General features: G+C 43.9%; 1 protein-coding gene across 1 annotated transcript in view; it reads left to right on the top strand.

Annotated features, from left to right (window-relative positions):
- Window positions 1–24237, top strand: part of DNER (delta/notch like EGF repeat containing) — a 327654-nt gene that overhangs the window by 127537 nt on the left and 175880 nt on the right. Inside the window, 6 exon segments of the mRNA XM_047722680.1 lie at window positions 8101–8229; window positions 8231–8291; window positions 8294–8378; window positions 9690–9702; window positions 10851–10945; window positions 13202–13368. Of these exon segments, the coding sequence (XP_047578636.1) occupies window positions 8101–8229; window positions 8231–8291; window positions 8294–8378; window positions 9690–9702; window positions 10851–10945; window positions 13202–13368 (550 nt within the window).

Genomic DNA, 24237 nt, shown 5'->3' with positions numbered 1-24237 from the left:
ATATGGCCAAGAAGTCCTTCTGTAACCACTCACTCGGGGCAGGCCAGCCCATTAAGACAGTCGGGTGGGGATAAAAAATGGATGAATTGCTATTGTCCGTATAGTGCTCTATTCAAGCTTTTCTCCTTTGAAGTCTTCCTAGAGGAACCCACCTATCTGTTTTTCCCTTTGGTGAACCCCAGAGTCAATATCATCTGGATGAGGGATTGATTGGCAAACTGAAGGGCCACCTAATAGATATCATATCGGTTTTATGGGCCCAGAGTGTCCTTGGCAATCACCCTGCTGCTGATGGGTCACGTGAACAGATGGCTGTGGTCGTGTTCTGGCAAAACTTCATTTCCCAAGCCTGGACTGGGCCTGTGTTTGTTGTGTGGTAACCCCTGGGTTTTAGCCGCAAATTCTACATCCTGGGTTTTAGATCAGGCGTGTCGGAATCATCTGGGGAATGCTGAGAGATGGAGGTTTCTAGGCCTCACCCTCAGAGTGCTTTGGGGAGGGGGTTGTGGTTTAAAGAGCTCCTTGACCGAGTCTGCTGCCCAGATTACAAAAATGAGGTTTCATTCTGCTTTTAAAAATTTGCGTGCACCTAGACACGTACAAATAATCACATAGCATTGTGCTTTGTGTTTAAAAATATTATAAAGGGCACCTGGGTGGCTCAGTTGGTTAAATGTCTGACTTCAGCTCGGGTCGTGATCTCAGGGTCCTGGGATTGAGCCCCATGTTGGGCTCCCTGTTAATTGGGAGCCTGCTTCTCCCTCTCCCTCTGCTCCTTCCTCTGCTCATGTTCTCTCTCTCTCTTTCTCAAATAAATAAATAAAATCTTATAAAAAAACAAAAATATTATAAAAATGGCACAATTTCACTCATCTCTGTCTGAGTGTTGCTTATTTCCTTGCCCTTTTTATTGAGGTGTCTTTTATTGACATGTAGGAATTGATATAATGAGGGGATTTAGTCTTTCCATCATACATTGTACGTATTTCCCCCCACCGTGTTGTTACCTTTTGACCTGATTTATAGAGTCATACAGGATTTTCACACATTTTGATGGAGTGAAATGCATCCATCTGTTCCTTGAGGGCCATGGTCCTGAACTGGGAATGACTCTGTTCCGGGTGACTTCGGCAATGCCTGGAGATATTTTGGTTGTCACTACTGTCACTGTGGGCAGAGGGGGTTCTGTCATCTGCTAAGTAGAGATGGGAGTGTTGCAAAACATTCTACAATGTGTGGGGCATCCACCCCAACAAAGGGTGATCCAGCCTGAAGAGTCAAGAGTGCTGAGGTCGAGAAATACTGCTTTCAGGCTTTGGTTTTTGTTCCTTGCTTAGTAAGGCTCCTCTTCTTCCTATGATAGGAATATCATGGAATCTGTATTAAAAAGTTCCTTAATTGATTTTTCTGCTTAGAAAAATTACTAAAGCAATGGCCCATTCTACTTATTTATTTTTTTAAGAAATTTTTTAATTTTTAGAGAGAGAGTATGAGCGGGAGGGGTGGGGCAGAGGCAGGGAGAGGATCTCAAACAGGCTCTACACCCAGCATGGAGCCTGACATGGGGCTCGATCTCATGACCCTGAGATCATGACCTGAGCAGAAATCAAGAGTTGGATGCCCAACTGACTGAGCCACCCAGGTGCCCTATTCTATTTATTTCTTAACACCACACACAAATGCCCCTGAGGTATTTCTCTTCGGTACCTACATCTTCCTCCTCTCTCCTCTGTAAGAGCCATGAATCCTCCACATCCCCTCAGTGTGCTGCATGGCCTGGTCACATCGTGAGCTCCGTCAATGCGTGCAGATCCTCCTTACTGCCTTTGTTGGGTTCGGGTTCCTCAGACACCTTCTCATTCTGGGGACGACTCTGCCATGGAGCAATGGGTATAAATGAGGGAGGGAGGGGGCTTCAGGGTTTCTCTGTACTTGTCTGGACCCTCTGAAATCAGGGTCAATGAAAACCCAAGTGGCTCTCAATAGAATCCGAAATCCCAGAGCTGGAGAAGGCCTTGAGATGTTCTGCCTGAGGCCCTCACTTGACGCATGAGGAATGTGTGTCCAGGGCAGCCGAGTGACTTGGCCAGGGCCTCTCAGTGCCCCGTGCAGACCAACGCCAGGACTGTTGCTCAGCTGATCTATTTTTTATCAGAAAACTCCTTGCCACTGCCCTTGTTTTGTTGAGAGCTGCCACGGTCACCTCAGAGAGACTAGCTCTGAGAGCGACTCCTGTCTGCTCCTTTCAGACCTGCCGTTATCAAACCCATGGTCTCTCTCAGCATTAGGGACTTCAGTTCATCCAACAAAGGATTGAAATAGTGTATGTGCATACAAGCAGGGCATTGATTTCAAATAGATGGCTTGGGGGGGTTCCCAGTTAATGTGTCTGAACCTTCTGTTGGACCGCAAGCTCTTGGAGGTCAAGGACTGGGCTTTATTTATCTTCCCGAGTCCTCCTCCAGGTACTGTCTGTCCCATAAATTCCATACCTTACCCGGTGCTCGAGAAAAGTCACATGAATTACTGATCAGCCTTATTGAGTAGGAATGAAGCTCATATACTCCAAACCAGTGTGAAAGGATCCCTTAGGCAAGGGGTTCTATGGGCACACTATCTCAGACCAGTCTCCCGGGTGATGTGGGTGACAGGTTCATAGGCTCCATGTGGAGTTAATCCTGCTAATTTTGACTTACTTAATCTAATGACCCTAAAATGGCTGCTCCCCCCCACCCTTTTTAAAGATTTTATTTATTTGTTTGAGAGAGAGCGCTCAAACTGGGGGCAGAGGCAGAGGGAGAAGCAGATTCCCTGCTGAGCAGGCAGCCCGACATGGGGCTTGATCCCGGGACCTTGAGATCCTGACCTGAGCCTAAGTCAGATGTTTAACTGACTGAGCCACCAATTGGGCCTTTTTTATGTCTGTTTTAAATTTGACCTTCCATCCTTCAGTTTGTGTGCTGTGGGGGACATTAGAATTGCTGGAAACAGGGACAGTGGACAGTTTAAGGAAGGAAAACAGGTCATGGCTAACATGTCGCAGGAGAGGGCTTTCCAGTCCCAAGTAGCAGGGTTGGCAGGCCCCTTCACTCCGGTCTGGCCTCCCATATTGCCCTGTGCGCATCCCCAAGAATGTTCCTTCTTACAGTATAAATGATTTAAAGCAGGTGAAATGTCTCAAATAAAATATGAAAAGAATATTTTCAGACTAGTTCTATGATGTGAAAAAATTTGGCTTAAATGGGTGATTAATGATGGAAGAACAAGGGGCAGTTCATCGACGAGCTTGCTGGTGGGTTGTAAGCAGAACAGCATTAATCCAGGGGCCTTCTCTTTCTTCTCCCTGATAGCTGGTATTACAAAGACTTAATCATCCCCACCCCCATCACTGGAGACCAGAAATTACAGCCGAGAAAACATCACCGGTTAAATGTTGAGTATCCCCAAAGTCAAGTCTGTTCATTAGGATCTTTTGCTTCCTTATGCATTCTGGCGGTTTGGTTGTTTCCTGCTTGTCGTTCCAACTTAATGGGCTTCCAGGGCGGTAGTCAGTGACCTCCACAACAGGTTGGTGATTATTGCATTTATCTTAGATTTGTTGTGCAATGGAATCAGACCGGTTTTCTCTTCTTCAATGAAACCAGCCTGAAGTGCTCGAGAGCACAATGGCAGGTAGTTGTCATTGTTTGGGAAGCAGCTAATAGAGGACCCCAGCAAGTAGCATTAATATGAACTGATTACTTTAAAGAAGGGATCCATGACTGTGTAGCACACTGGGCTCTGGTCTGTGTCCCAGGGCGCCGGCGCGCGTGTATTCTTCATCACATCAGTCATTCTTTGGAACCCCTGCAGAAATCCGAACTGACAGCTTCATTCTTAGCTTTTGTCGTCTTTACCAGAAGCATCTCCCCCGACAGCCCATGAATCAGTCTTTACTTCATCCTGATGCTGCTTGTGCTTCCTGCTCATGGATGAAGACAGCAGCTCCTAAACGAGAGCATTAATTCTCATATTTCCTCCCAGCTCTTTATTTCCTGCCTGGTGGAATGGATTCCGGAGTGTGGCAAAATGGGCATTGCCGTGGGGACCTGTCTTTTGCACCTGGTTTTATCCACTGGCACCCGGGGGGATGGGCTTCAGCAGCAGCTCACCTGATGGATGGTCTCTGAGGACTGATGCCATGGTGTTGGGGGTCATCTGTGACCCCCACTGAGCCTTTACTCTTTCTGCCCTCCCTCATCAAGGACAAGGTAGGAGGTTGTACTGGCTCTGCCTTAGCTCTCAGGTCAACAGAGACTTTCCCCCCTTTTCAAGTTGACTTAAAGTTATTGAATTGCTCTAAAACACTTTAGGACAGGTATGTGAGGCATTCCTTAATTTGCATTCTCATGTCCTGGGGTGGGGTCCTGGAGAATCCCAGTTCCATTTCCTATAGCAGGACACCTCATGGGCTCTGACAGCTGCTTGCGTATGATATCATTCATTCCCTGTCATTCTGTCACTGTTGATATCATTGATATCATTGATATGATATCATGATATCATTCATTCCCTGTCATTCTGTCACTGTTCATTTGGCAGCTCCCATGTACCTGGTACTGTCTTAGGGTGAGATGGGGGCCCTCAAGTAAACAAAACAGGGGAAACAAATCTGACCTCACAGAGTTTACAGTCTAGTGGGGAAGATACAAAATCAATATAATAAATAGGTAACTTTTCCCCCCACATTATATTAGCACATAATAGATGTTTTAGAGAAAAATAAAGCCAGGAAAGAGGTATCAACAATGTCAAAGGGATGGAGACTTTGCACAGTTCAATTTATGTTGTTTAAATGTGTGGCCAGGGAAGCCTTCACCAGAAGATGACATTTGAGCAAAGAATCAAAGGAGCTTTGGGAGCAGCCATGAGAAATGAGTGTTCCAGGTAGCAGAAACAGCCAGTGCAAAGGCCCTGAGATAGGGGACTGCTGGGAAATTTAAAATGCTGAATGTAGTGGTAGGCACACAGGAAGCACCCAGTGAACGGCAGGTAGTACTAGTTTTGCAATTGTTGTTCTTCGTGCTCATACTAGGTTACTGGTTGTAAACTCTATAGGGGCAGACATTGTCTGTTTGTTTGTTTGTTTGTTTGTTTTCTTTTAGCATTTTATTCCCACATCTGCCAGAGTTCATGTCAAATTATAAGACCTCAATCAGTATGTGTTGAGTATTATCCTTATAATTTTATTCCAAGTATGAAATTGGTGGTCTTAACTGATCCACATTTAATCCTTAGTTATTTTCTGTTGCTTACAGAAATATACCCCTGACCATTGGCCTTCTGCACAGGGATTGTTTCTTTGGTATGATAATAACTTACTACCAAAGTTGGAGTGCTGTGTTGTGGCCAGAATTCTTGGCTGGAAGTCAGAAGATGTGACTCAGCTCTGGCATTATTCTTTTGTAGTGGCTGGGATGGGTCACTCCACTCCTCTGTCCCGTTTCTGAACAGTGATACGGGTTCGGAAAAGTTCTTCTCTAGTTCTAGGTTGTTGTGAGCACAAATGAGATGCTATACGGCAGTGTTCTTTGAAAACTCTCCATGGCCACCTTAGAGGGAGTGGTAGTCATCATGCCTGGTAGCCTTTGTTGTGACAGTGGAGAGCTGTGCTTTGCCTTCTTTTCGTGGAGGACGTGCTGATGTGTGCAGGACCTTGGTGCCTCTCTGAGGGCTGCTTGTGGCCTGCAGTGGGCTGTGATGATGGGGCAAGAGCATCAGAGCCTCTCTGGCCCTCAGGTAGCTGGTCTCACCTTCACCATGAAGGTTTGGATTTCTGGAATTATTTTTTGTCATCATCTTTTCAATGTATTTACCCAATTTAAAAGTATTTCTCTGTTTTCAGGTCTGTGTTCAATATTTTTATTTGTGACATCTAGGTCAACCTCAGACGTTATTTTAAAAAAGTTGATTTCAGAAACCTGGCTATACGTCCCCTTTATCCTAGCTAATTAAATTTTCCTTCCTGTGAGATAATTCTTGAGGTGAGACCCACTCCATGAAAACGTCCTAAAAATAAATCAGAAATGGGATAACAATATGGTGGCTAAAAGGAAGCAGTTCACATCTGTCTCTCATCATGCATTGCCTTCCAAATATTTTGTGAACACTTAAAAAAAAAGCCCCACCATGTTTTCCATGTTTCTTGACATGCTAGGAATAGTGCCATGAATGCTAGGAATAGTGCCATGAATGTAGTAGATAAAATCCTTGTACTCACAGAGCTCATTAATTTGTGGGGGGAAAAAAGGATTATTCTAGATTTTGTAGTGAGGGAAGGCTTTTCTGAGGAGGTGACATTTAAGTAGAAAACTTTGTGAAATGAAGTAGAGAGCATGCGAACCTTGGAGAAAAGCCCATTTGGGCAGAGGTCCCAGCAGGTGCAAAGGCCCTGAGATGGGAATGATCTCAGCAGAGTCTAGGGACAGAGTGGGAGAGAGTGTAAGTGAGAAGTGAAGAGAGGACATCAGGGGTCGGAAGGGGCCAGATCAGGGAAAGCTTTATCTGACATGGAAGGAGTCTGGGTTTTACTTTAAGTTGATAATGATTGTAAATATTTAAAATAACTTACAGTTTAAATATTTTCCTCAGATACCTCTAACTCCTTTTAATTGAGATTCTGTGAAGGAATTGCCAAATGATAGCAGAGAACATTGTGGTATTTTGGAGCTTCATTTTATTCAATCCCAAATCCCTCAATATTCCTAAAGGAGTTTGTTGGAAATTGTCTGACAAGGATAATTAACAGGATGAGAAGCCGTTTCATCATGCAGAATTCTCTCCATGTGTGTTTATGTGTGAATTCATTTCAGCAAGAGAAATTGAGGGTCTCATTTCTCTGTAGTCTCTTCTTTACCGAATTCTATTTTCTGATCAGCCCTGAGAAGCCTGGGGTACATCAGATAGAGGTCTAATTTTCTGTTCATAGAAAGCAAATGATAATTGAATAAAGCACATGTCCGAACCCTTGAACTGTCTCAAGAGAAACAGCTGATCATTTCCTTGTTTTCTAGCATGTTTCCAAGTCATAGCAAATTACAGGTCAGGGAAGGACTCAGGGGTAAACACTTTACTTAGAAACATTGTCACAATTTAAAGACCTGCAAGTGAATTTTTCTCTTCCATATCCAGCAGGGTCACCATTTCCCTGTGATCACCATCCAAAATAATGAGGTAGTAACTTGATAAAATTCTGCTAAACATAAGTCTCCACAAGCTCTACTCTGGCTAAAATTGTCACACAGGGCAATCATTTTGGAAGCTTTTAATTAAATAATATCACCTTAAAAGGGTGGAAATTGGGACATACATAAGTACATCTTTAGGGAGATAAGTTAGTTGGCAGTCATTTCTCATAAGGAAACCTTGCAAGGGTCCAGAAGTTGAAAAAGGAGATTCCAACTGAGATCCTTAAGTATCCTTTGTCATGACTGGCTACTTAAAAAAAAAAAAAAAATCAAAATTGGTATCTTCCTAAGGAGCCTCAGTTTTATTTTTTTTATTTTTTTTAATTTTATTTATTTATTTATTTATTTATTTATTTATTTATTTATTTTTTAAAGATTTTATTTATTTATTTGACTGAGAGAGAGATCACAAGTAGGCAGAGAGGCAGGCAGAGAGAGAGAGGAGGAAGCAGACTCCCTGCTGAGCAGAGAGCCCGATGTGGGGCTCGATCCCAGGACCCTGAGATCATGACCTGAGCCGAAGGCAGCGGCTTAATCCATGAGCCACCCAGGCACCCGGAGCCTCAGTTTTAAATGCTTTTGCCCTAGAAAATTCCTCTCAAAATGTGTTCCTGACATCAACGTTATTTAGGGGCTTGCGTTTGGAGAAGCTGTTTTCTAGGTGTGTGCTTGCTGGTCACCTGTTATCTGTGGAGGGATTAATGTTGGGATGACCTTGGGAGGTTCCCCCACGACACCATAAGTGGTTAGGACCTGGATTCCACAGAAACAAGGCTTCCTGGAGCAGCAGTTCTGAGACCCTGGAGCTAATTGGCCAGCGATAGCTCTGCTTTTCTTACGAGGGAATAATTGACCCATTATGGTCTCGTTTCAGCTCGTGGCAGATCCTTGTGCCAGCACCCCTTGTCACCATGGCAACTGCAGCAGCAGCAGCAGCAGCAGGGGGGGCTACCTCTGCATTTGCAATGACGGCTATGAAGGTCCCAACTGTGACCAGGCACTGCCCATCCTCCCCTGCCTCCGGCTGGACCGAGTCCATGGCCCCCAGGCAGCTGCAGCCTGTCCCCGCACCCAGGAGCCCGACATCATCCTGCCCCGCTCTCAGGCCACCGTGACCTTGCCTACCTGGCAGCCCAAACGGGGCAGAAAGTGGTAGAAATGAATGGGATCAAGTGAGGTGAGAACGTTTGGTCGCAAATGTAAGGTACCACTGAGGTTAAAATAATTCCAATGGTTCTAATATTGGCAATAAAAATGAAGACCGTCCAGTGACCACCTGATGAAACACATGTCTACCCTTCTTCCCGTCTGCACCCATGTGTAGGAGATTGCTTTCCCTTACAGGAAGGAGACTTCTCAGTAATGACTGTTTTGTGGGCATAAAAAGAGTAAGCAAGGAAAGGAAATGAAGGAAGTTATTTTCTGGAACGATATCCACATACATTTCTGTGAGAGAATCTTGGCTTGGGGCAGACCCTCCACTGTTGACCGAATTTTCCTTAATATTATGCTTAACATCTTGTTTTATTATTTTGTGCCTTGCTGCCAATATGATTTTTAAAAAAGAGTTGCTATCGGTGATTTTTAAAATGGTTTAAGAATGCATTTAACAGTGCAGTTTCTGAATTTTATCAATTTTGGCAAGAACACATACTGTTTACTGAATCTCGTCCAGTCTGGGTCAAGCTCAGTCAAGCTCATCAAAATTCTCATTTGAGGAATTTTCAGCAGACCCTTGAAAGTTGCCATACGACATAAATTTGCTAGCTAGGAGAGTCGGGGAACAATCCATATCATGACTTTGAAGTAACATCGATAGAGTGTAATTCCATTCCACATCTTGTATTTTATAGACATCTTGTGATTGTATATTACTACTGGTTTGTAGCTTAAATAACAAAACACATAGATCTTGTGTAGCGGTTTCAGAGTCAAGGAATACGTCTAGAAGTTTCCCTTATTGTTATAGAAGAGACAAGGTGGCTTTCTTCTTTTATTTTCTTGGGTAGTTCTAACCAGTTGACCCATTTTTTTTTTCTTTGCCACACATTTTATGAAGGCCATCTTCAGACTGCAGGGCAATGTTTTCAGCCTACCTAAAAAACTGTGAATGTGTTCTGATTTCAGACTTTTAATAACGCTTTGAAGTTTTGATTTGAATCCCTCCTTGCGGAATGACTCACTTCTCAAATGTGAACTAGATTTGATTCTACATTTATCAAGGAAGTGGTCCCTTAAGACAGCTTCTCCCCAGCCAGCCATCGCAATCTATTTATTTAAAGACATGCTATCCTACTGTTGGTAAATGTAGAAAGAAATGCCTCATCTTCCCGTCATGCTGCAATTTCTTAGGCTGTTCAAAAAGGAGGTTAAAAAGTTGCCAGCGGAAGATGGAATATATTGGGTTTCCCCTTTTATGGAGTAATGATGCTTCAGAGACGTGAAGCTCTTTGAGGTCTTAAGGGACTCAATTGATGTAACAGTTCTCAGTTAACGCAAATTGAACAGGTCGATTTGCATCTCTGAATATCCACGATGGGCCTTCTCCACGACCCTTGACCATCAGGCCTTCTGGACCGGAAATTCTAAGTGTTGGGTGTGGATGGAAATGCCGAGAATTTCTGTATTGCTCTCAACTAATTCATTGATGTGGGATACATTTAATACCCCCTTGTTTTGACTTTCCTGGGGGAAGACCGTGCTCACAGCACTGGGAATGAATGAACAAATTGGTCCCAACCACCTCACTTGGACACAGCATTCAGTGTTCACAGTGTGTTTTCTTTCTTCTTTTCTTTTCTTTTATTTTTTTGAAGATTTTATTTTTTTATTTGACAGACAGAGATCACAGGTAGACAGAGAGGCAGGCAGAGAGTGAGGGAAAAGAAAGCAGGCTCCCTGCTGAGCAGGGAGCCCAATGCGGGCCTTGATCCCAGGACCCTGGGACCATGACCTGAGCCAAAGGCAGAGGCTTTAACCCACTGAGCCACCCAGGCACCCTCACAGTGTGTTTTCTAAACAACAGTTATTTCCCCCAACCCTGCCCCTTGAGCCCCTTTTTTTAATATGCATTGGCGTGTTACTTTTGGGAATGTGTCACTTAAAAAATGAAGGGCTAGTCCACGGAGCAAAATTAGGCCACTTCCCAGTTGCTTGGCCTTATCATGGACTCACCAAGACCTGCCTCTGCCCAGAGCAAGGTCACCCAGACCAGGTGCTTCTTGCCTGTTGCTTGTTGGGAGGCTTGCTCTCCTAGTTTATGCCTGCTGTGTGTAAGCCAGTCCTCAGCCTGCCTTCTTGTTCTGGAAGCACTTAGTCCCCCTTGACCCCAGACTGAGCCTGGAGCAGAGGCTGGTGACTGCTTGGTAACTGGAGGAGAGGACCCTGTTCACCAGTATAGCAACCCAGGAGTTGGTAGACAGCTCTCAGAAAAGCTTTGGTGTTTCAGAAAATCCAATGGCAGATTTTTTTCTGCCATTTTCTCTTGAGTTTGTAAGGTTTCACTTGTCTCCTCTCTGTCTTCACCACAGTGTCATCCAAAGGCCACTCATGGGATTTTGCTGATAGTAGAATCTTGTGTTATGATCAACCTTGATAAGTGTTTCTCCCCCTTTTTTCCCCCAGGTGGTCCCAGATATTGCCTGTGGGAATGCCAGTTCTAACAGCTCTGCGGGAGGCCGCCTGGTGTCCTTTGAAGTGCCACAGAACGCCTCAGTCAAGTAAGAAAACTCCCAGCTAGAAACCCTTAAGCTGGATACTCTGACCTTAAGCTGGGTTGTTAATTGGTCAGTCTGGTCAGTCTGGTGGGAATCCTGAATGGGGTTCCATGCGTAGACATGGCCTAAATTGCTCAAAACCCAGAAGGACCTCTATTTCAGGGGAGAAGACGGCAGTGGGGATCCAGCTGGGCTGGGGATGTGGAACTATGGAATTGGACGGGATGAGTAAGGTGTGAGATCAGAATCCCTGAAGCTTTGGATAAGATCCAGAGCCAGACCCTTCACTTCCCCAATGACTTTTGCTTCCAAAGTTCTTTGGCCTCTTGTGAGTTTAATGGGCCATTGCTTAAGTTCATAGGCATAACTTAAAATCCAAACATTATAATTTTATTTTCAAAAACAAGCATCTGAGAAGACAGTGTTTTGTTTGGCTTTGTTTTAAACTTAAGCTCTTTCCAGCGACATACTGCCCACTCTCACGGGTGGGGATGCAGAAGAGGCCAGGGCTGAGCCCCAGCTGTGTCGGGGGGAGTGAGGGGAAGGAGGTTTGGGGAGTGGGGTTGGAGCCAGCCCCAGAGTGACCCAGTCCTGTCTGACAGTTCCCACTGCTTATCCTTCTCTGTTGCAGTTACCTGCCAAACCCCTATACCCACGCAACCGAATGGGAATTTGCTGTCCAGTCCTCGGGGACTTTAGAAGACTGAGGGACACGTGACCCCGATGAGCTAGTGCTCTGTATCTGCTTCCTTTGAACGGGGCAGTGGACCTCTTTCATTCATTCAGAAGCATTTTTGCCCACCTTGCCTTCTATACAATGGAGCTGAAATGCATCCCCTCCCCTGCAGCCTCGAACTCACTCTGCTGGGGCGGGGTGCGGGGGGGTGGGGTGGCGGGGAGAGTCAGGAGTGGCCGTGAACTCCACCCAGGGAAGAAGGGCCTGGGTGAGGGTGGGGGGGTAGGTGTGGCCTCTGAGGCAGCTTCCAGTTCTACCAGCAGGGGGACCCCGGTCCTAGTGTTTCACCGCTCGGAATACTGATGGAACCGGCGTTGTCCGGAGCCGGCTTTAGGGAAATAGGGAAATAGAGACCCGTAGCTTCCTTTACGTTTATGAGACCATCTCCTAGCGCTTCTTGTCTGGCTCATATGATCTGGCTTTCATAAGCCTTTCCAAAGAGTTCTGCTCTTCTATCCCATTCGCTGGCTTTCGGGTTTTTTCCCCTCTCAACAAACGTGAAATTCTTCAAGACCCTCCTGGGCTGCAGGACAGGGCAAACATAGCAGGCTGACCCAGGCAGAGTGAGATGGGAGTGCCGAGTAGCTCTGGGTGCCTTGAATTCACTTGTAAGGATTGCTAGCCCCTGAGACTTTCATTTATTCATGAATTCATTTATTCATGAATTAGCAAGCCCTGACTGGACACCCGCTGCAAGCCAGGAGCTCTGCGCGCCGGGGCCGAAGCTGGGGGCTTGGAAGACCGTCAGGGAAGAGGGTCTCAAAGAAGAGGTGACCTGTGGGCTAAGCCTTGCAGAATGGCCCACGAACCAGGCTCACAAGGGGGCAAAGGCTGGAAGCTGGGGACAGAGACCGCTTGGGGGTGGGGGGTACCATAGCTCCGTGTGGCCAGAGCTCTGGCCTGCAGGGATGGTGTTGCAAGGGAAGGAGAACTGAGGTCAAGGTTGATTTGCTTTCTAGCATCTCATTCTTTGATTTTACCAGGGAAATAAGAAAAAGCCAAGAGAAGCCCAAAGCATGGGTCGTGACACACTGTCGCTCATGTGGGCAGCCCTTTGGGGATGCCTGACACATTTAGAGTAAATTCAAGCAGGACTACATATGGTGTGGCTGTAGAAGGATTTGTCTCTAAAAGAACTCAAGATACCCTTTTAAAATTTTTTATTAACCTATAATGTATGATTTGTATCAGGGGTACAGATCTGTGAGTCATCAGTCTTACATAATTCACAGCACTCACCATAGCATATACCCTCCCCAATGTCCATCCCCCAGCCACCCCATCCCTCCCCGTCCTCCCCTCCAGACCTTTTATTACTGATGACAGTTGTTAGGCAAAGGTGATCATCTCTTCCTGATCTTGTGGTCTTTTTTAAAGCAAGTGGGACACAGACCTTTGTCACAACTTCCTGAGACCTTGGTGGATGCCCATGTCATTTTATTTTTATTCTTAATGTCGGTGGACTGGTTCTAAGACAAATTTTTCTGAAAGGAACTTCTGGTTTACTCCATTCCTGTTTCCAGAATTCGGCAAGATGCCACTGCCTCGCTGATTTTGCTGTGGAAAGTCACGGCCACGGGATTCCAACAGTGCTCCCTCATCGATGGACGGAGTGTGACTCTCCTGCAGGCCCCCGGGGGCCTGGTCCTCTTGGAGGAGATGCTCGCCCTGGGACACAACCACTTCATCGGTGAGTTATGGCAGTCTGCCCGAGCACATCTGGTTTCACCCAGCCTGGGCGTGGTGTTTAGAGACGGCAGGGAGGGCATATTGCTCGGATAATCTGCGTTCTAGATATCACCCCTGTTCCTTCCACTTTAGGTGAGGTTTTGCTTATGATCAAAATTGATTTCTAAGATAATATTTTCCATGTGGCTCAGTGTGAACAAAGCACGTGCTCTGAAATCCTGAGACTGAAATCCAGCTCTGGACAAGGCGGCGTGGACCTTTGGCACTTAAAGCTCGGGTCTGCTTTCTTCTTGACTCTAGTCTGCTTTCTCTAGGACCTGTGGGCAACTTGAGGCCCTGAATGGTGGTCTCTTAGAAAAACCCTGTTCTCACCTGAGTTAGGCCTTACCTAGAGCCCTAGGCATAGCACCTCGGAAGCCATTTGCTAGAGCTGAGCCTCCAGCTCACAAGTAACTTGGGGATTCCAGCTCCCTCTGCGGTTCCTCTTCCCCACCCCCTCTGCTCCCTCATGGGTGGCATTTGACTTTTCACTTTCCCAAATATACGTAAATCTACAGTTGATCCTTCCCTAAACTACCACGTGCTCAATTAGCTGTTTTCAGATTCCTCTGCCCTGGTGTAGAAATGGCCTTCATAAAGGGAGACTCCCACCCACTGCCCCCTGCCTCCCAAGGGCTGCTCCTGGGCAGTTTCTGGAGGACCTTCCCCTGGTTGGCATTCTGACTGCATCCTGTGTTGTCTTCATCCCTCTGTGGTTAGAACTTGTAACTCCGGCCCCCCAGCAGGCCCATATCATCAGCTGCTTTCTTAGAGCTTGTTTCTGGAGCAGCCTCAACTCAGAGACGCAAGGTCAAGTTCAGACTCCACCCATCCCAGTCCTGTGCCCCCAAGCAGCCCCCTGCATTCTGCTGTTAATACCTTCTCCTGTCTGGTCATATATTCCAACAGTCCTCCCCCAGAGTGGGCAGAGACAGCGTTTGTGTTTCAGGGTTGTTGTGAGGGTTCGGTGTGATGATGGATGTGTGAGTGTACATTACAAATACTTGGGAAGATTCTAGGCTGCTTAGGGTACTTCCTCTGTTTTTTCCTGAGATACCCTAAATATTTTGATAAATTAAATGGAAAGTATCCTGCAAGATATACTCTTTAAGATATGTATTTGATGCAAATATCATAATGAAGGTAAACTGATAAAAGGAAATACCCAGTTCTATATAATTTGTATTGTATTTCTACTTGACCAACGCTTCTCTGATGAGAAGGCCATTTCTCGGTTGTTGGAAATCCCAATGTGGTGTGGGTTTGGGGGAGCAGGGATTGGATGGAGAAATCAAGGCAGGGAATGGACATATGGGAAAAAGAGGGTAAGGTGTTTAACTTCAGACCAGTATGTGTCTGTTCTGATGGATATTGGATTACCAGCATGATGTAATATTGTCCAAGTCAAATCTAAATTTTACTCCCCCAAACTTTGCAAGTAACTATTATTTACTTCCCTTGTCTCTTATAATAATTTATCTACAAGGATATAGTTTGTATATCTTGGTAAATAGTTTCAATTTTATTATGTATTGATTTTTTAAGTTTTCTTTTTTTAGTGGATTAAAATCCTGGAACATGGAGCTAATATTTTGCAAGAATGTAGTGCTATCACCAGTGTTGCAAATGTCATTAGTGTTACCAGAAGACATCCATTTAAAATGTTAGCTTACATTCGATATTATGTTTGGTTGTAACAGGACTATCACTTCAGACTTAGGTTGGGGGTAAGGACAGAGATCAATAAAGATGGATTTTCGAGCACTGATATAATTTTATGCTCTTGAGATACGAGGAATTTTATGAACTCCAATAAAATTTGCGCTCATTTTGCTAATGAAAAAATTTTATCTTGGGTTGAAATGTATTGCTCCTCAGAGGAAAAATCTTTAAAAATTTATTTTGGTATATTAATAGCTAAGGAATTTTTTTTCTCAAAAATTATATTCAGGTTATGACGAGGATACAATGATATTGAGTAACATCCTTTCTTTCTCTAAACCATTATGTTCCATTTGAAAAAGATGTGATCTGATGTCTTTTTAAATTTCCCAAGTTGAAAATTTTAAGTGTGTTTTATGTAGCTTTATATTGGAGCTCACAATCTTTCAGTGTTATTTTTTCTTAAGGTAGGGGACAGTCTTGTCACAGGCTCCTGAGGAAGAATGGCTAGCTTCCTCACAATTCAAGATTGGTTACACCCACACACTGACAAGGACTTCCTTGACAAAGTCTTTTTTATCTCAAAGAAACTAGATTTATCTTCTGTAGCCATCGTGGAAGTCTTATGCTTACTACATTGACGTGTTTAATGCTCCTTTTGTTAAATTTTTTTTTAAAAGGCAGCTTCCTAAAATGATTCCTTTTTACAATACTGGGCTCTCTAGACATGAATACAGTTTAGCTCAGTACCAAAAGACTATTCTGCAGAGTATAACAGCATTCAGTTGACAGATGAACAAAGGGAGGCCAGTGCGGGTGGGAGGAAACTTCCACACCAAAGGGAAAGTAAAGTTCCAGAGTTACGGTGCTGTATTTTGGTCACTTCCGCTCCTTTCTAGAAAGAAAGGCACTTGGGGGAATTGACTGTCCCTCTCTGTCCTTCCCTCTTGATGGGTTCCATACAGAACTGAATGACCACAGGTATTTTAATACTTCTACCCAACAGAGCAGAGGAGTCCCTTCTGTGTCTTTGGGAGATGAACTTGGTCACTGTCACCTGCTTTTAACAATTATTCTCTTTAAAAGTTTATTGCCAAGAGCCTGTGAGTGTTCTGTGTGTTCCAGATGATGATGATGTCCTTGTATTTGAGCTATTTCAGAGACACTCCACTGGATGTTTAAAAACAGTTTCCCTTCGTTACCATTGCCTTATGAATATTTATACTCTTTCATGGAAAGAAAGAAATGATAAAATATTTCATGAAGTGTGTAGCTCTTCCTTCTGTGCCTCAGCGCGTCAACCCCTTTCCCCCTGTGTTGTCATCCAGTTGCCACACTCCTGCCTTCTCCATCATCCCCTCGGCTTTTCCTAAATGTGCTTCTTTCAACTATGTTATCTACTTTATGCACTGTTTTAAGGTCAGTGACCAAACTGACCTTCGTGTAGTGTTGTCTGCTCTGTGGCCAGCAGCCAAGGAGCCTGGGAGCCCCCTGAGTGATTGATCTGCCCAATGGTTTGTGTCCCCAGATAGGAAGGATTTCTGTGACAAGCAGTTGCCTGTCTTATGTGAGATATTTTTGTTTGTTTGTTTGTTTGTTTTTACTTGGAGTTGCTTGGACACATTGCTCTGACAGACACTCTCAGGGATGAGGGCCAAGGCAGCCGTCTGCTATGTGGCCTCTGTGTGAGAACATTTCCTCAGGGTGAAAGCCCCATTGAACTCCTTTTCTAGGCTTTTCTTTCTCTGGTCACCTGCCCCTAGGTGTACCTCCCAGTACTTCTCCTTGGTGAACTCTGTCCACCCACTGCCTGTCCCCTCCCCTCCTGGGCCTCCCCCTTCCCCACCTTCTCCAAGCCTCAGTGCCCCCCACATCGGTTCCTCTCCAAGACCTCATTTGAACTCTCCTGATTTGGAGGCTTTAGGAGAAAAGGGGCCAGCCCCAGATTCTGGTCTACCTGGATTCTCAAATCCTCTTAAACTCTCATAAATTCTTCCAGACACACAGACAACCCTGGAATATTCTCATGCTTCTTTTGATCAGAAAACCCAGGTGGGCAAGTCTGCTTTACCCATACTTTTGTTCACCTGCCTGTTCAGAGAAACCCCGCTTTTTCCTTCACACTTCTCTCTTTTATAATCCATATCTCTTGTCACCTCAGTCTGGTTCTTTGTTTCTTTCCTCGTCTTTGAGACTATTTTTGTTTCAATGCAGCTCATTCTCTTCTCCGTTCTTCCCTGACGGTGGTCTAGCTGCTTATACTTGTCTTTCTGTCTTCGCTCCTCTTCTCCTGCCTCTAAATCACGATTTTCCCCTATCACCTTTGACTGCCTTTGTATCATCCTTTCTTACAATTTTTAGTACATTTTTAACATCTAATTTATCTCATAAAAATAAGTGCATTTTTATGTTTAATCCGCACACAGTGGTATTTCATTTGTGACCTACTAAAAAGCTGCTCTTAGGGCTTGAAGATCTGCTTTAATTTCACAAAGAAGTGAGTGGTATGTAGCATTAGCTCATAGCAATGTCCTTGTAGGAGCTGGGCTGGCTTCGTCAGGACTGTAGATACTAAATTAGCTGCAGGACCCTAGAAATAATGACTTTAGGTCTTTTTAACAGATGTCTTAACTAGATTAGAAATTTTCCCATTCTGCCTATGACCCTTTTGTGCCTCCTGGGACCTGCAGAGCACTTTGAGTTGCCTTGATTCTATGTTTTCAGCTTAAAAAGATTCTTGTCTTGCAAAATGATTTCTCAAGCAGTACATTCTCTTTTATTTTCTTCTCTTGACAAATAAGGAGGAATAACATGGTACATTGGCAGGTGCACTGAAGGCTGAGAACTTTCTTTTCCTTTGGTAAGACGGCACTGGTGTGATGGCCCTTCCCAGCCTCAGGGTTTAGATCAGATTTCCCTGGTAGATTTATCCTCCCTGGCACTATGTTATTTCCTTGGAGATACAGTCTTTTGTAGTCCAACAGTTTATACTGACTTTAAAAAAAATTACAGAATTTTTAATACACAACCAACTGATGCTTTATTCCTAGGCAGAAGTTCCTTATCTGGCTTAGTTGGACCATGATTTTAGGGTGGCCATGGGGTTCAAAGGTCACTTTTTGAGAATCCCATGCACTTCCTGCACTGGAGAGTTTTATGTGTTTATGCAGCCTTCTTCGGACAGAGCCCAGAATTCACTGGCTTCTCAAAGATATCCAAGTCCCCAAATTTTAGAACCTCCACTTTAAGCTATGCATGTGATCCCATGACAATACATTTGCTTTTCAACATTCTCTGCTCATTGAGTGTGGTTTCTTTTGGCAAATGTACCGGCTTCCCTTGTCCCCGTATCAAGAAACTTAACCTACTTTTATTTACCTACAGTTGTAGGCAGCCGGGCTGTGGGAAGTACTCAGTTCTGCATCAGGTTAGAAACTACACATTGCTGCCTCACATCTCCCAGGCACTGTGCCAGCCTGGAAATGTAAAGATGACTTAGGTGTGGTCTCTGAGTGAGTGAATGGGGCAACAAAGACAGACAGAAGTGCTGTAGACAAGGGAGGTGCCAAAGGGGCCCAGGATTCAAAGGAAGGAGCGCCTAACTGCCAGGAAGAGATAGAACAGGCAAAGCGGTCTCCTTGGATGAACAAAGTGTGGTGTGTGGCATTTTGACGGCACAGGAGTCTGTGTCATTAAGGTAATTTAGTGATAGTGCTAGAAATTGTTTAATGGCCATCACACCTGGAGATGGGATTTAATTTCAGTATGTGTGTGATGGAGTCACCTACATACTCCATCCGTTCCTCCAGCTGCCTCTCGTCGTGGATGCGAGCAAATTCCTATAAAGTGCTCCAGGTATGAATTTTATTTCCTGGGTTCTGTTTCTCTTCAACAAGCGTCTTATCTTTGCCATGAATTTCCAGGTGGTCCTTTGGAATCCTTCAATAAAGCTCTCTTTTCTTGATCCTGAATGCTCTCCCTCTCTCTCTGGATAAACTCTTCCTGTGAGCCTTGACCTTTAAAATGTAAGCTTTGGGGAAAAAAAAAAAAAAAAGTAAGCTTTGGAAGCAAGTCCGTAGGAGCTGGGATGTTTCATCCTGTAAGTTTGATGAAGAAAATGTTTTGGGGGAATGTGTCCCAACAAGACAGGAGACACCATGAGGACCACACCAGTTAGGGTAAGGATGTTGGGCAGTATTCAAACGGGAAATATTCCAAAGGAAAGGACGGACAGGAGATTTCTTAACATCATAGCTTGGCTGGAGAGCTTCCCGAAGTCATGCATTGTGATCAGTATTTGCCCTGCATTTTTTTTTGCATGGGCTTGTTTTAGTCATTTAGACATCAGATCTCCTAGACAGACATCTTACTTAATCTCAGCCATTTCTTTTTTATTTTATTTATTTATTTATTTTTAAAAATTTTTAAATTTTTATTTATTATTTATTTATTTATTTTTAATTTTTTAATTTTTTATTTTTATTCATTTGACAGAGAGAGAGAGAGATCACAGGTAGGCAGAGAGGCAGGCAGAGACAGAGGGAAGCAGGCTCACCGCTGAGCAGAGAGCCCGATGCGGGGCTCGATCCCAGGACCCTGAGATCATGACCTGAGCCGAAGGCAGAGGCTTAACCCACTGAGCCACCCAGGTGCCCCTATCTCAGCCATTTCTTGATGGATTCTTTTGTTTCTTGGGAGTTGAAAATAGCCAGGTGATACATAGGTCAGGCACTGCCCCTCTCCTGCTGCTAGGGTTCTCCATGTTGTTAGTGGCTAGTTTCCAGCTCTGCGTGATTGGCCCCTGGCCACAAGGACCACATCGCTCCAGCATCTGAACGACACAGGGTGACAGGGAAGGGGTTTGAAGAGAAAAAGGCCAGGGCTAGACCAGGACTTGTCAGAGGGAAGGATTCCCAGGTGGAGTAAAAGATGCTTGGCATATATTTTCCTCTTACTTGTTGGAAAGGCCACTGGGAGATGCAGAACCAAATTGATAATTCGCCTCTTACAACTGTGAAGATTTTACGGCCTGCTTATCTCTCTTCACACACTCTTTAGTTGTATTTTTCCAGGCTCTGATGTCCATTTTAGTTAGTATCTCACTATTTAATGGCATGCATTCTCTGTGAGCTCCTCAGATCTTATAGAATAAATTAGGCTATAAAGAAAGAAGATACTCATTGGGGCATTTAAAATTTTAGTATATTCTTTTACTGTACCTTGATAACACCTTCGTGATGGTGATGTCTTTTAAGACCATTAGAATAAGGATGGGTATTTGCGTCCTAGCTCTGACCCAGTAAAGTAGGATTGATTCTCAGAAATGCTATAATTCATCATTCACATACATAGGTTGCTATCAGACTAGTTTCTAAAATTACCCCTTCTTGCAGAATCAGACCTTGCTTACATGCATGAAGCCCTTAGGCTTCCTTTCTTTAGACTCCAGAGAGTCTGGAGGTCATTATCAAACAAGCAATTTTTTTTTAAAAGATTATATTTATTTATTTGAAAGAGAAGCGCGAGCACACGAGCAGGGGAGGGGCAGAGGCAGAAGGAGAAGCAGCCTCCCCGCTGGGCAGGGAGCCTGATACAGGGCTCAGTCCCAGGGCCTTGGGATCATGAGCTGAGCTGAAGGCAGACGCTTAACTGACTGAGCCACCCAGATACCCCAACTAGCAATATTTTACTAGCTCCTGTTTGTGAAGGTGGACCCAATCCAGTACACCCCTGGCCATCTAAATCTGGGCTTCCGAGGACTGTGGCCCTTTGTACAGTGAGCTGGAACCTTCCACTCTAAGCCCACAGGCACTGAGCCTCCTCTAGCTTCTTGAGTGAAATCTGATTTCTTGCAAGCCTAAGGTCCCACTGTCCCGAGTAATCCCTTCGCCACTGTCACCCTGTCTGACTGCTGTTCCCTGATAGGTTTTGTCTCTGCGGTCTGGACCCTGTCTGTCTTTTTAATATTCCCAGAAGTTCTTCCCAGTTCTTATGGACTGATGCCAGCCCTCAGTGGGGCTGTTTTTACCTCTGCCTCTGAATTCTGTGGTCTAAGTTGCTGGTTGGCCTTTTCAGCTGTTCATCTCACCGAGCCCTGCCCATTCCTGTTTGTTCTGGTCTCTCTGTCATCTTGTCTCTGGTATCTTCCCCCCCCAGCTCTGTCTCCTTCTGCTTCTTTTAACTCTTGACATTTTTGCTTTATCAGCTAAGTCTCACTTTCCCATCTGATAATCCTATTGTCAGCCAACATCACACAATGTAGCATCTGAATGTTCTCGATCCTCTTTTTTTTTTTTTTTTGGATGTTGATTTTATATCTTTAATTAGACTGTGAATTTCTAGAGAGAAGGGACCATACCATAGCTTCTTGGACCATGATGGCCATTTGGTACCCACCTGAGGGATTGCATTTGGTTCATAAGTAACAGTTATTCTGCGCAGTGAATGCCATGTGAAGAAAACTCCCAGCTGTGAATGTCAATCTTTTTTTTTTTAATATTTTATTTATTTATTTGAGAGAGAGAGAGAGAGAGAGAGCATGAGAGGGGAGAAGGTCAGAGGGAGAAGCAGACTCCCCGCAGAGCTGGGAGCCCACCGTGGGACTCGATCCCAGGACTCCGGGATCATGACCCGAGCTAAAGGCAGTGGCTTAACCAACTGAGCACCCAGGCGCCCCTGTGAATGTCAATCTTAAGAATTCTTTGTAGATTTTTGCAACCCACCTTGATGACATTTAGACTTCCCCCCCTTTATTACATTAAACATGTATGAAATTCAAATACAAAAAAGGAAAAGGAAAGAAAGACGGAAGAACTTTCCATCATTCTTTTGGGAATGCTACATTTTATATTTTGTCCTCTAAGATGTCTTGCTCTGGCGGCCTGGGGTAACAGGGTCAAAGAAAATTCAGAAGGGATACTAGCTATAAAATAATTAGCATCTTCTTTTGCTGAGACCTTAAGATTTAACAAAGAAAATGCAAATGTCTCACATTTTCATGGTCACCTTAAAACCACAGTTGAATATGGTCTTTTGAACTCCCTGCAATACAGAGAAGAAACTTGGAAAAGTTTAAATCAAGAGCAATAGTTGGAACGAATATAAAATATAAGGATAGGTAAAAGACTGCCCTGCATAGCATAATTGGGATAAAGTTCTTATAGTTCCTATTTGTCTAGTTGGGAGATTCCTATTAAATTAAATTTTAATTTGAAACTACATTTCTATATTATTAGCAATCATGATTACTCTTTTTGCTCTTTTTATTACTGGTAATGAATATTAGAATTTTTTGTTAGCTGGCTTTGCACTTCAATGCCTTGCTCTCGTTTTCCTAAAATTGTCATGGTACGCATCATTTGTGTATTGGTACCTATTGATTGTGGTGATAAATTAAGCATTGTTAACAAAAACACATTCCATTGTGGACATGCGTGATTGCTAGAGGTGACTATCTAAGGTTCCCTGAGCCAACATGGAGCTTCGGTTGCCTCGGCTGTGGTGGCATCAGGGCAGGTGAGTGAAGACCAAGATGTTTGTCTTACCCTGCAGGACAGGCTGGAATCAGGCAGCTTGCTGGTCTACCCACAGAGCTGGCTGTTCCACGTTGGAGTCTTTTGCAAGCTCCTCAGGTCATTCTTTCACACACCATAACTTTTGCAAATTCTGGAAACTAATCAGGAAGTAAAGGATAACCATAGGATAGAGTAGAACCAGTCAGGGTCCATGTCTCTTAGCATGACTGTAAGTCAGAAAGCTGGTTCTGTAGATTTCGAACACCAGTTTCAGAATTTAGGAGAACAAAGAGACTGCGGGGTAATTCTCTTGTGTGGGTCTGAGGCAACAGGTGGAGGGACTGGCTTGGTTTCGAGAAGCAAACTCCAGGTATGTCTTTGTAACCATAAATTCTCCCTTTCTCCCTCCTCGCTCTGCCCCATTATCTCTTTCTCTCCCTCAGCCTTTTGTTTAAAAAAATAGAAGTATGTCATTTTACTTATAGATTACTTTGACAAAATTAAGTAATAAGGAAAATTATATTTATATTTTAAACAACTTAACTCTGAAAAGAAATACATTATTCCTTAACTGATATTAGTTTTAACCCGAATCTAATCCATAGACTTTGATTGAATCGTGTTTTTATCTTTAACTTAGAGAAACACCTTCTCAGAGCCTTACCAGTTCCCTGTGACATCTTTTCTTAACTTTATGTCAGTGCAAATTTCAACTAAGAAAATAATGTCATGAATTTCCATGTTTATAGCCAAATTTCTGCCCCTCTATTAGGTACCTCTTTTTCTCCATTGCAATGGGGGGGGGAGAGGGGAGGGGAGGGAAGGAGGGAAAGAGAAAGAAAGAGATTGAGTCTCAGGGCTCAACCTGGGACTACGGTTTTCTCTCACCCAAAGGTGAGTTTCCAATTTACTCTCTTTTGAAAATTAAAAAAGCTCTATGACAATAGATAGTATAAATATAAAAAATATTCATACTCTTTTGGAAAGAGGAACACATTGTATACTGTTTATTTTTTTGCCTTTTTCACTTAACACATCACTAACATTCTTCTGTGTTAAAAGCTTTAAATCTGTCGTATCCTTCTTAATGGCTCTATAGTGTTCCATAGAATCTGTGTACTGTAATTTATTTAACCAATATGCTATGGTTAAACAGTTAGCTCCTTCATTTCTTCTGCCTTTAAAGACAGAATTTCAAACACTATTATAACCTCATCTCTGTATCTTTTCCGATGATTTTTTTTGGGTTAAGTTTCCAGATCAAGAATTTGCTGGATCAAACGGTTTGTATATTTTAATAACAACTTTGATGCATATTATCAAATTGTCCTTCACTTTCTTCCAGTTTTCACTCAGGATAGCCAGGTCACCTTTGGAATAGTGTCTTGTTGCCCTTGCATCAGCTTGTGGCTAGTTGCTGTTAACTGGATCCAACTTCGTGTTTAGATACACCTTTTAGCAACTTCCTTAGTGATCTGGAATGCTTAGCCATCTCCGCAAAGGAGGAAAATGGTCATTAACAGTTTCCAGAGAAAGAACAGTACAAATCTCTCTCTCTCTCTCTCTCTCTTTTTCCCTTGGAAAATATTTTATTTATTTATTGACACAGAAAGGGAGAGAGAGAGAGAGCGCACAAAAAGGTGGAGCAGCACAGG

This window comes from Lutra lutra, chromosome 3, assembly GCF_902655055.1.
Source record: "Lutra lutra chromosome 3, mLutLut1.2, whole genome shotgun sequence".
In the NCBI taxonomy this organism is placed as follows: Eukaryota; Metazoa; Chordata; class Mammalia; order Carnivora; family Mustelidae; genus Lutra; species Lutra lutra.
This window is presented reverse-complemented; position numbering and strand designations above follow the sequence as displayed.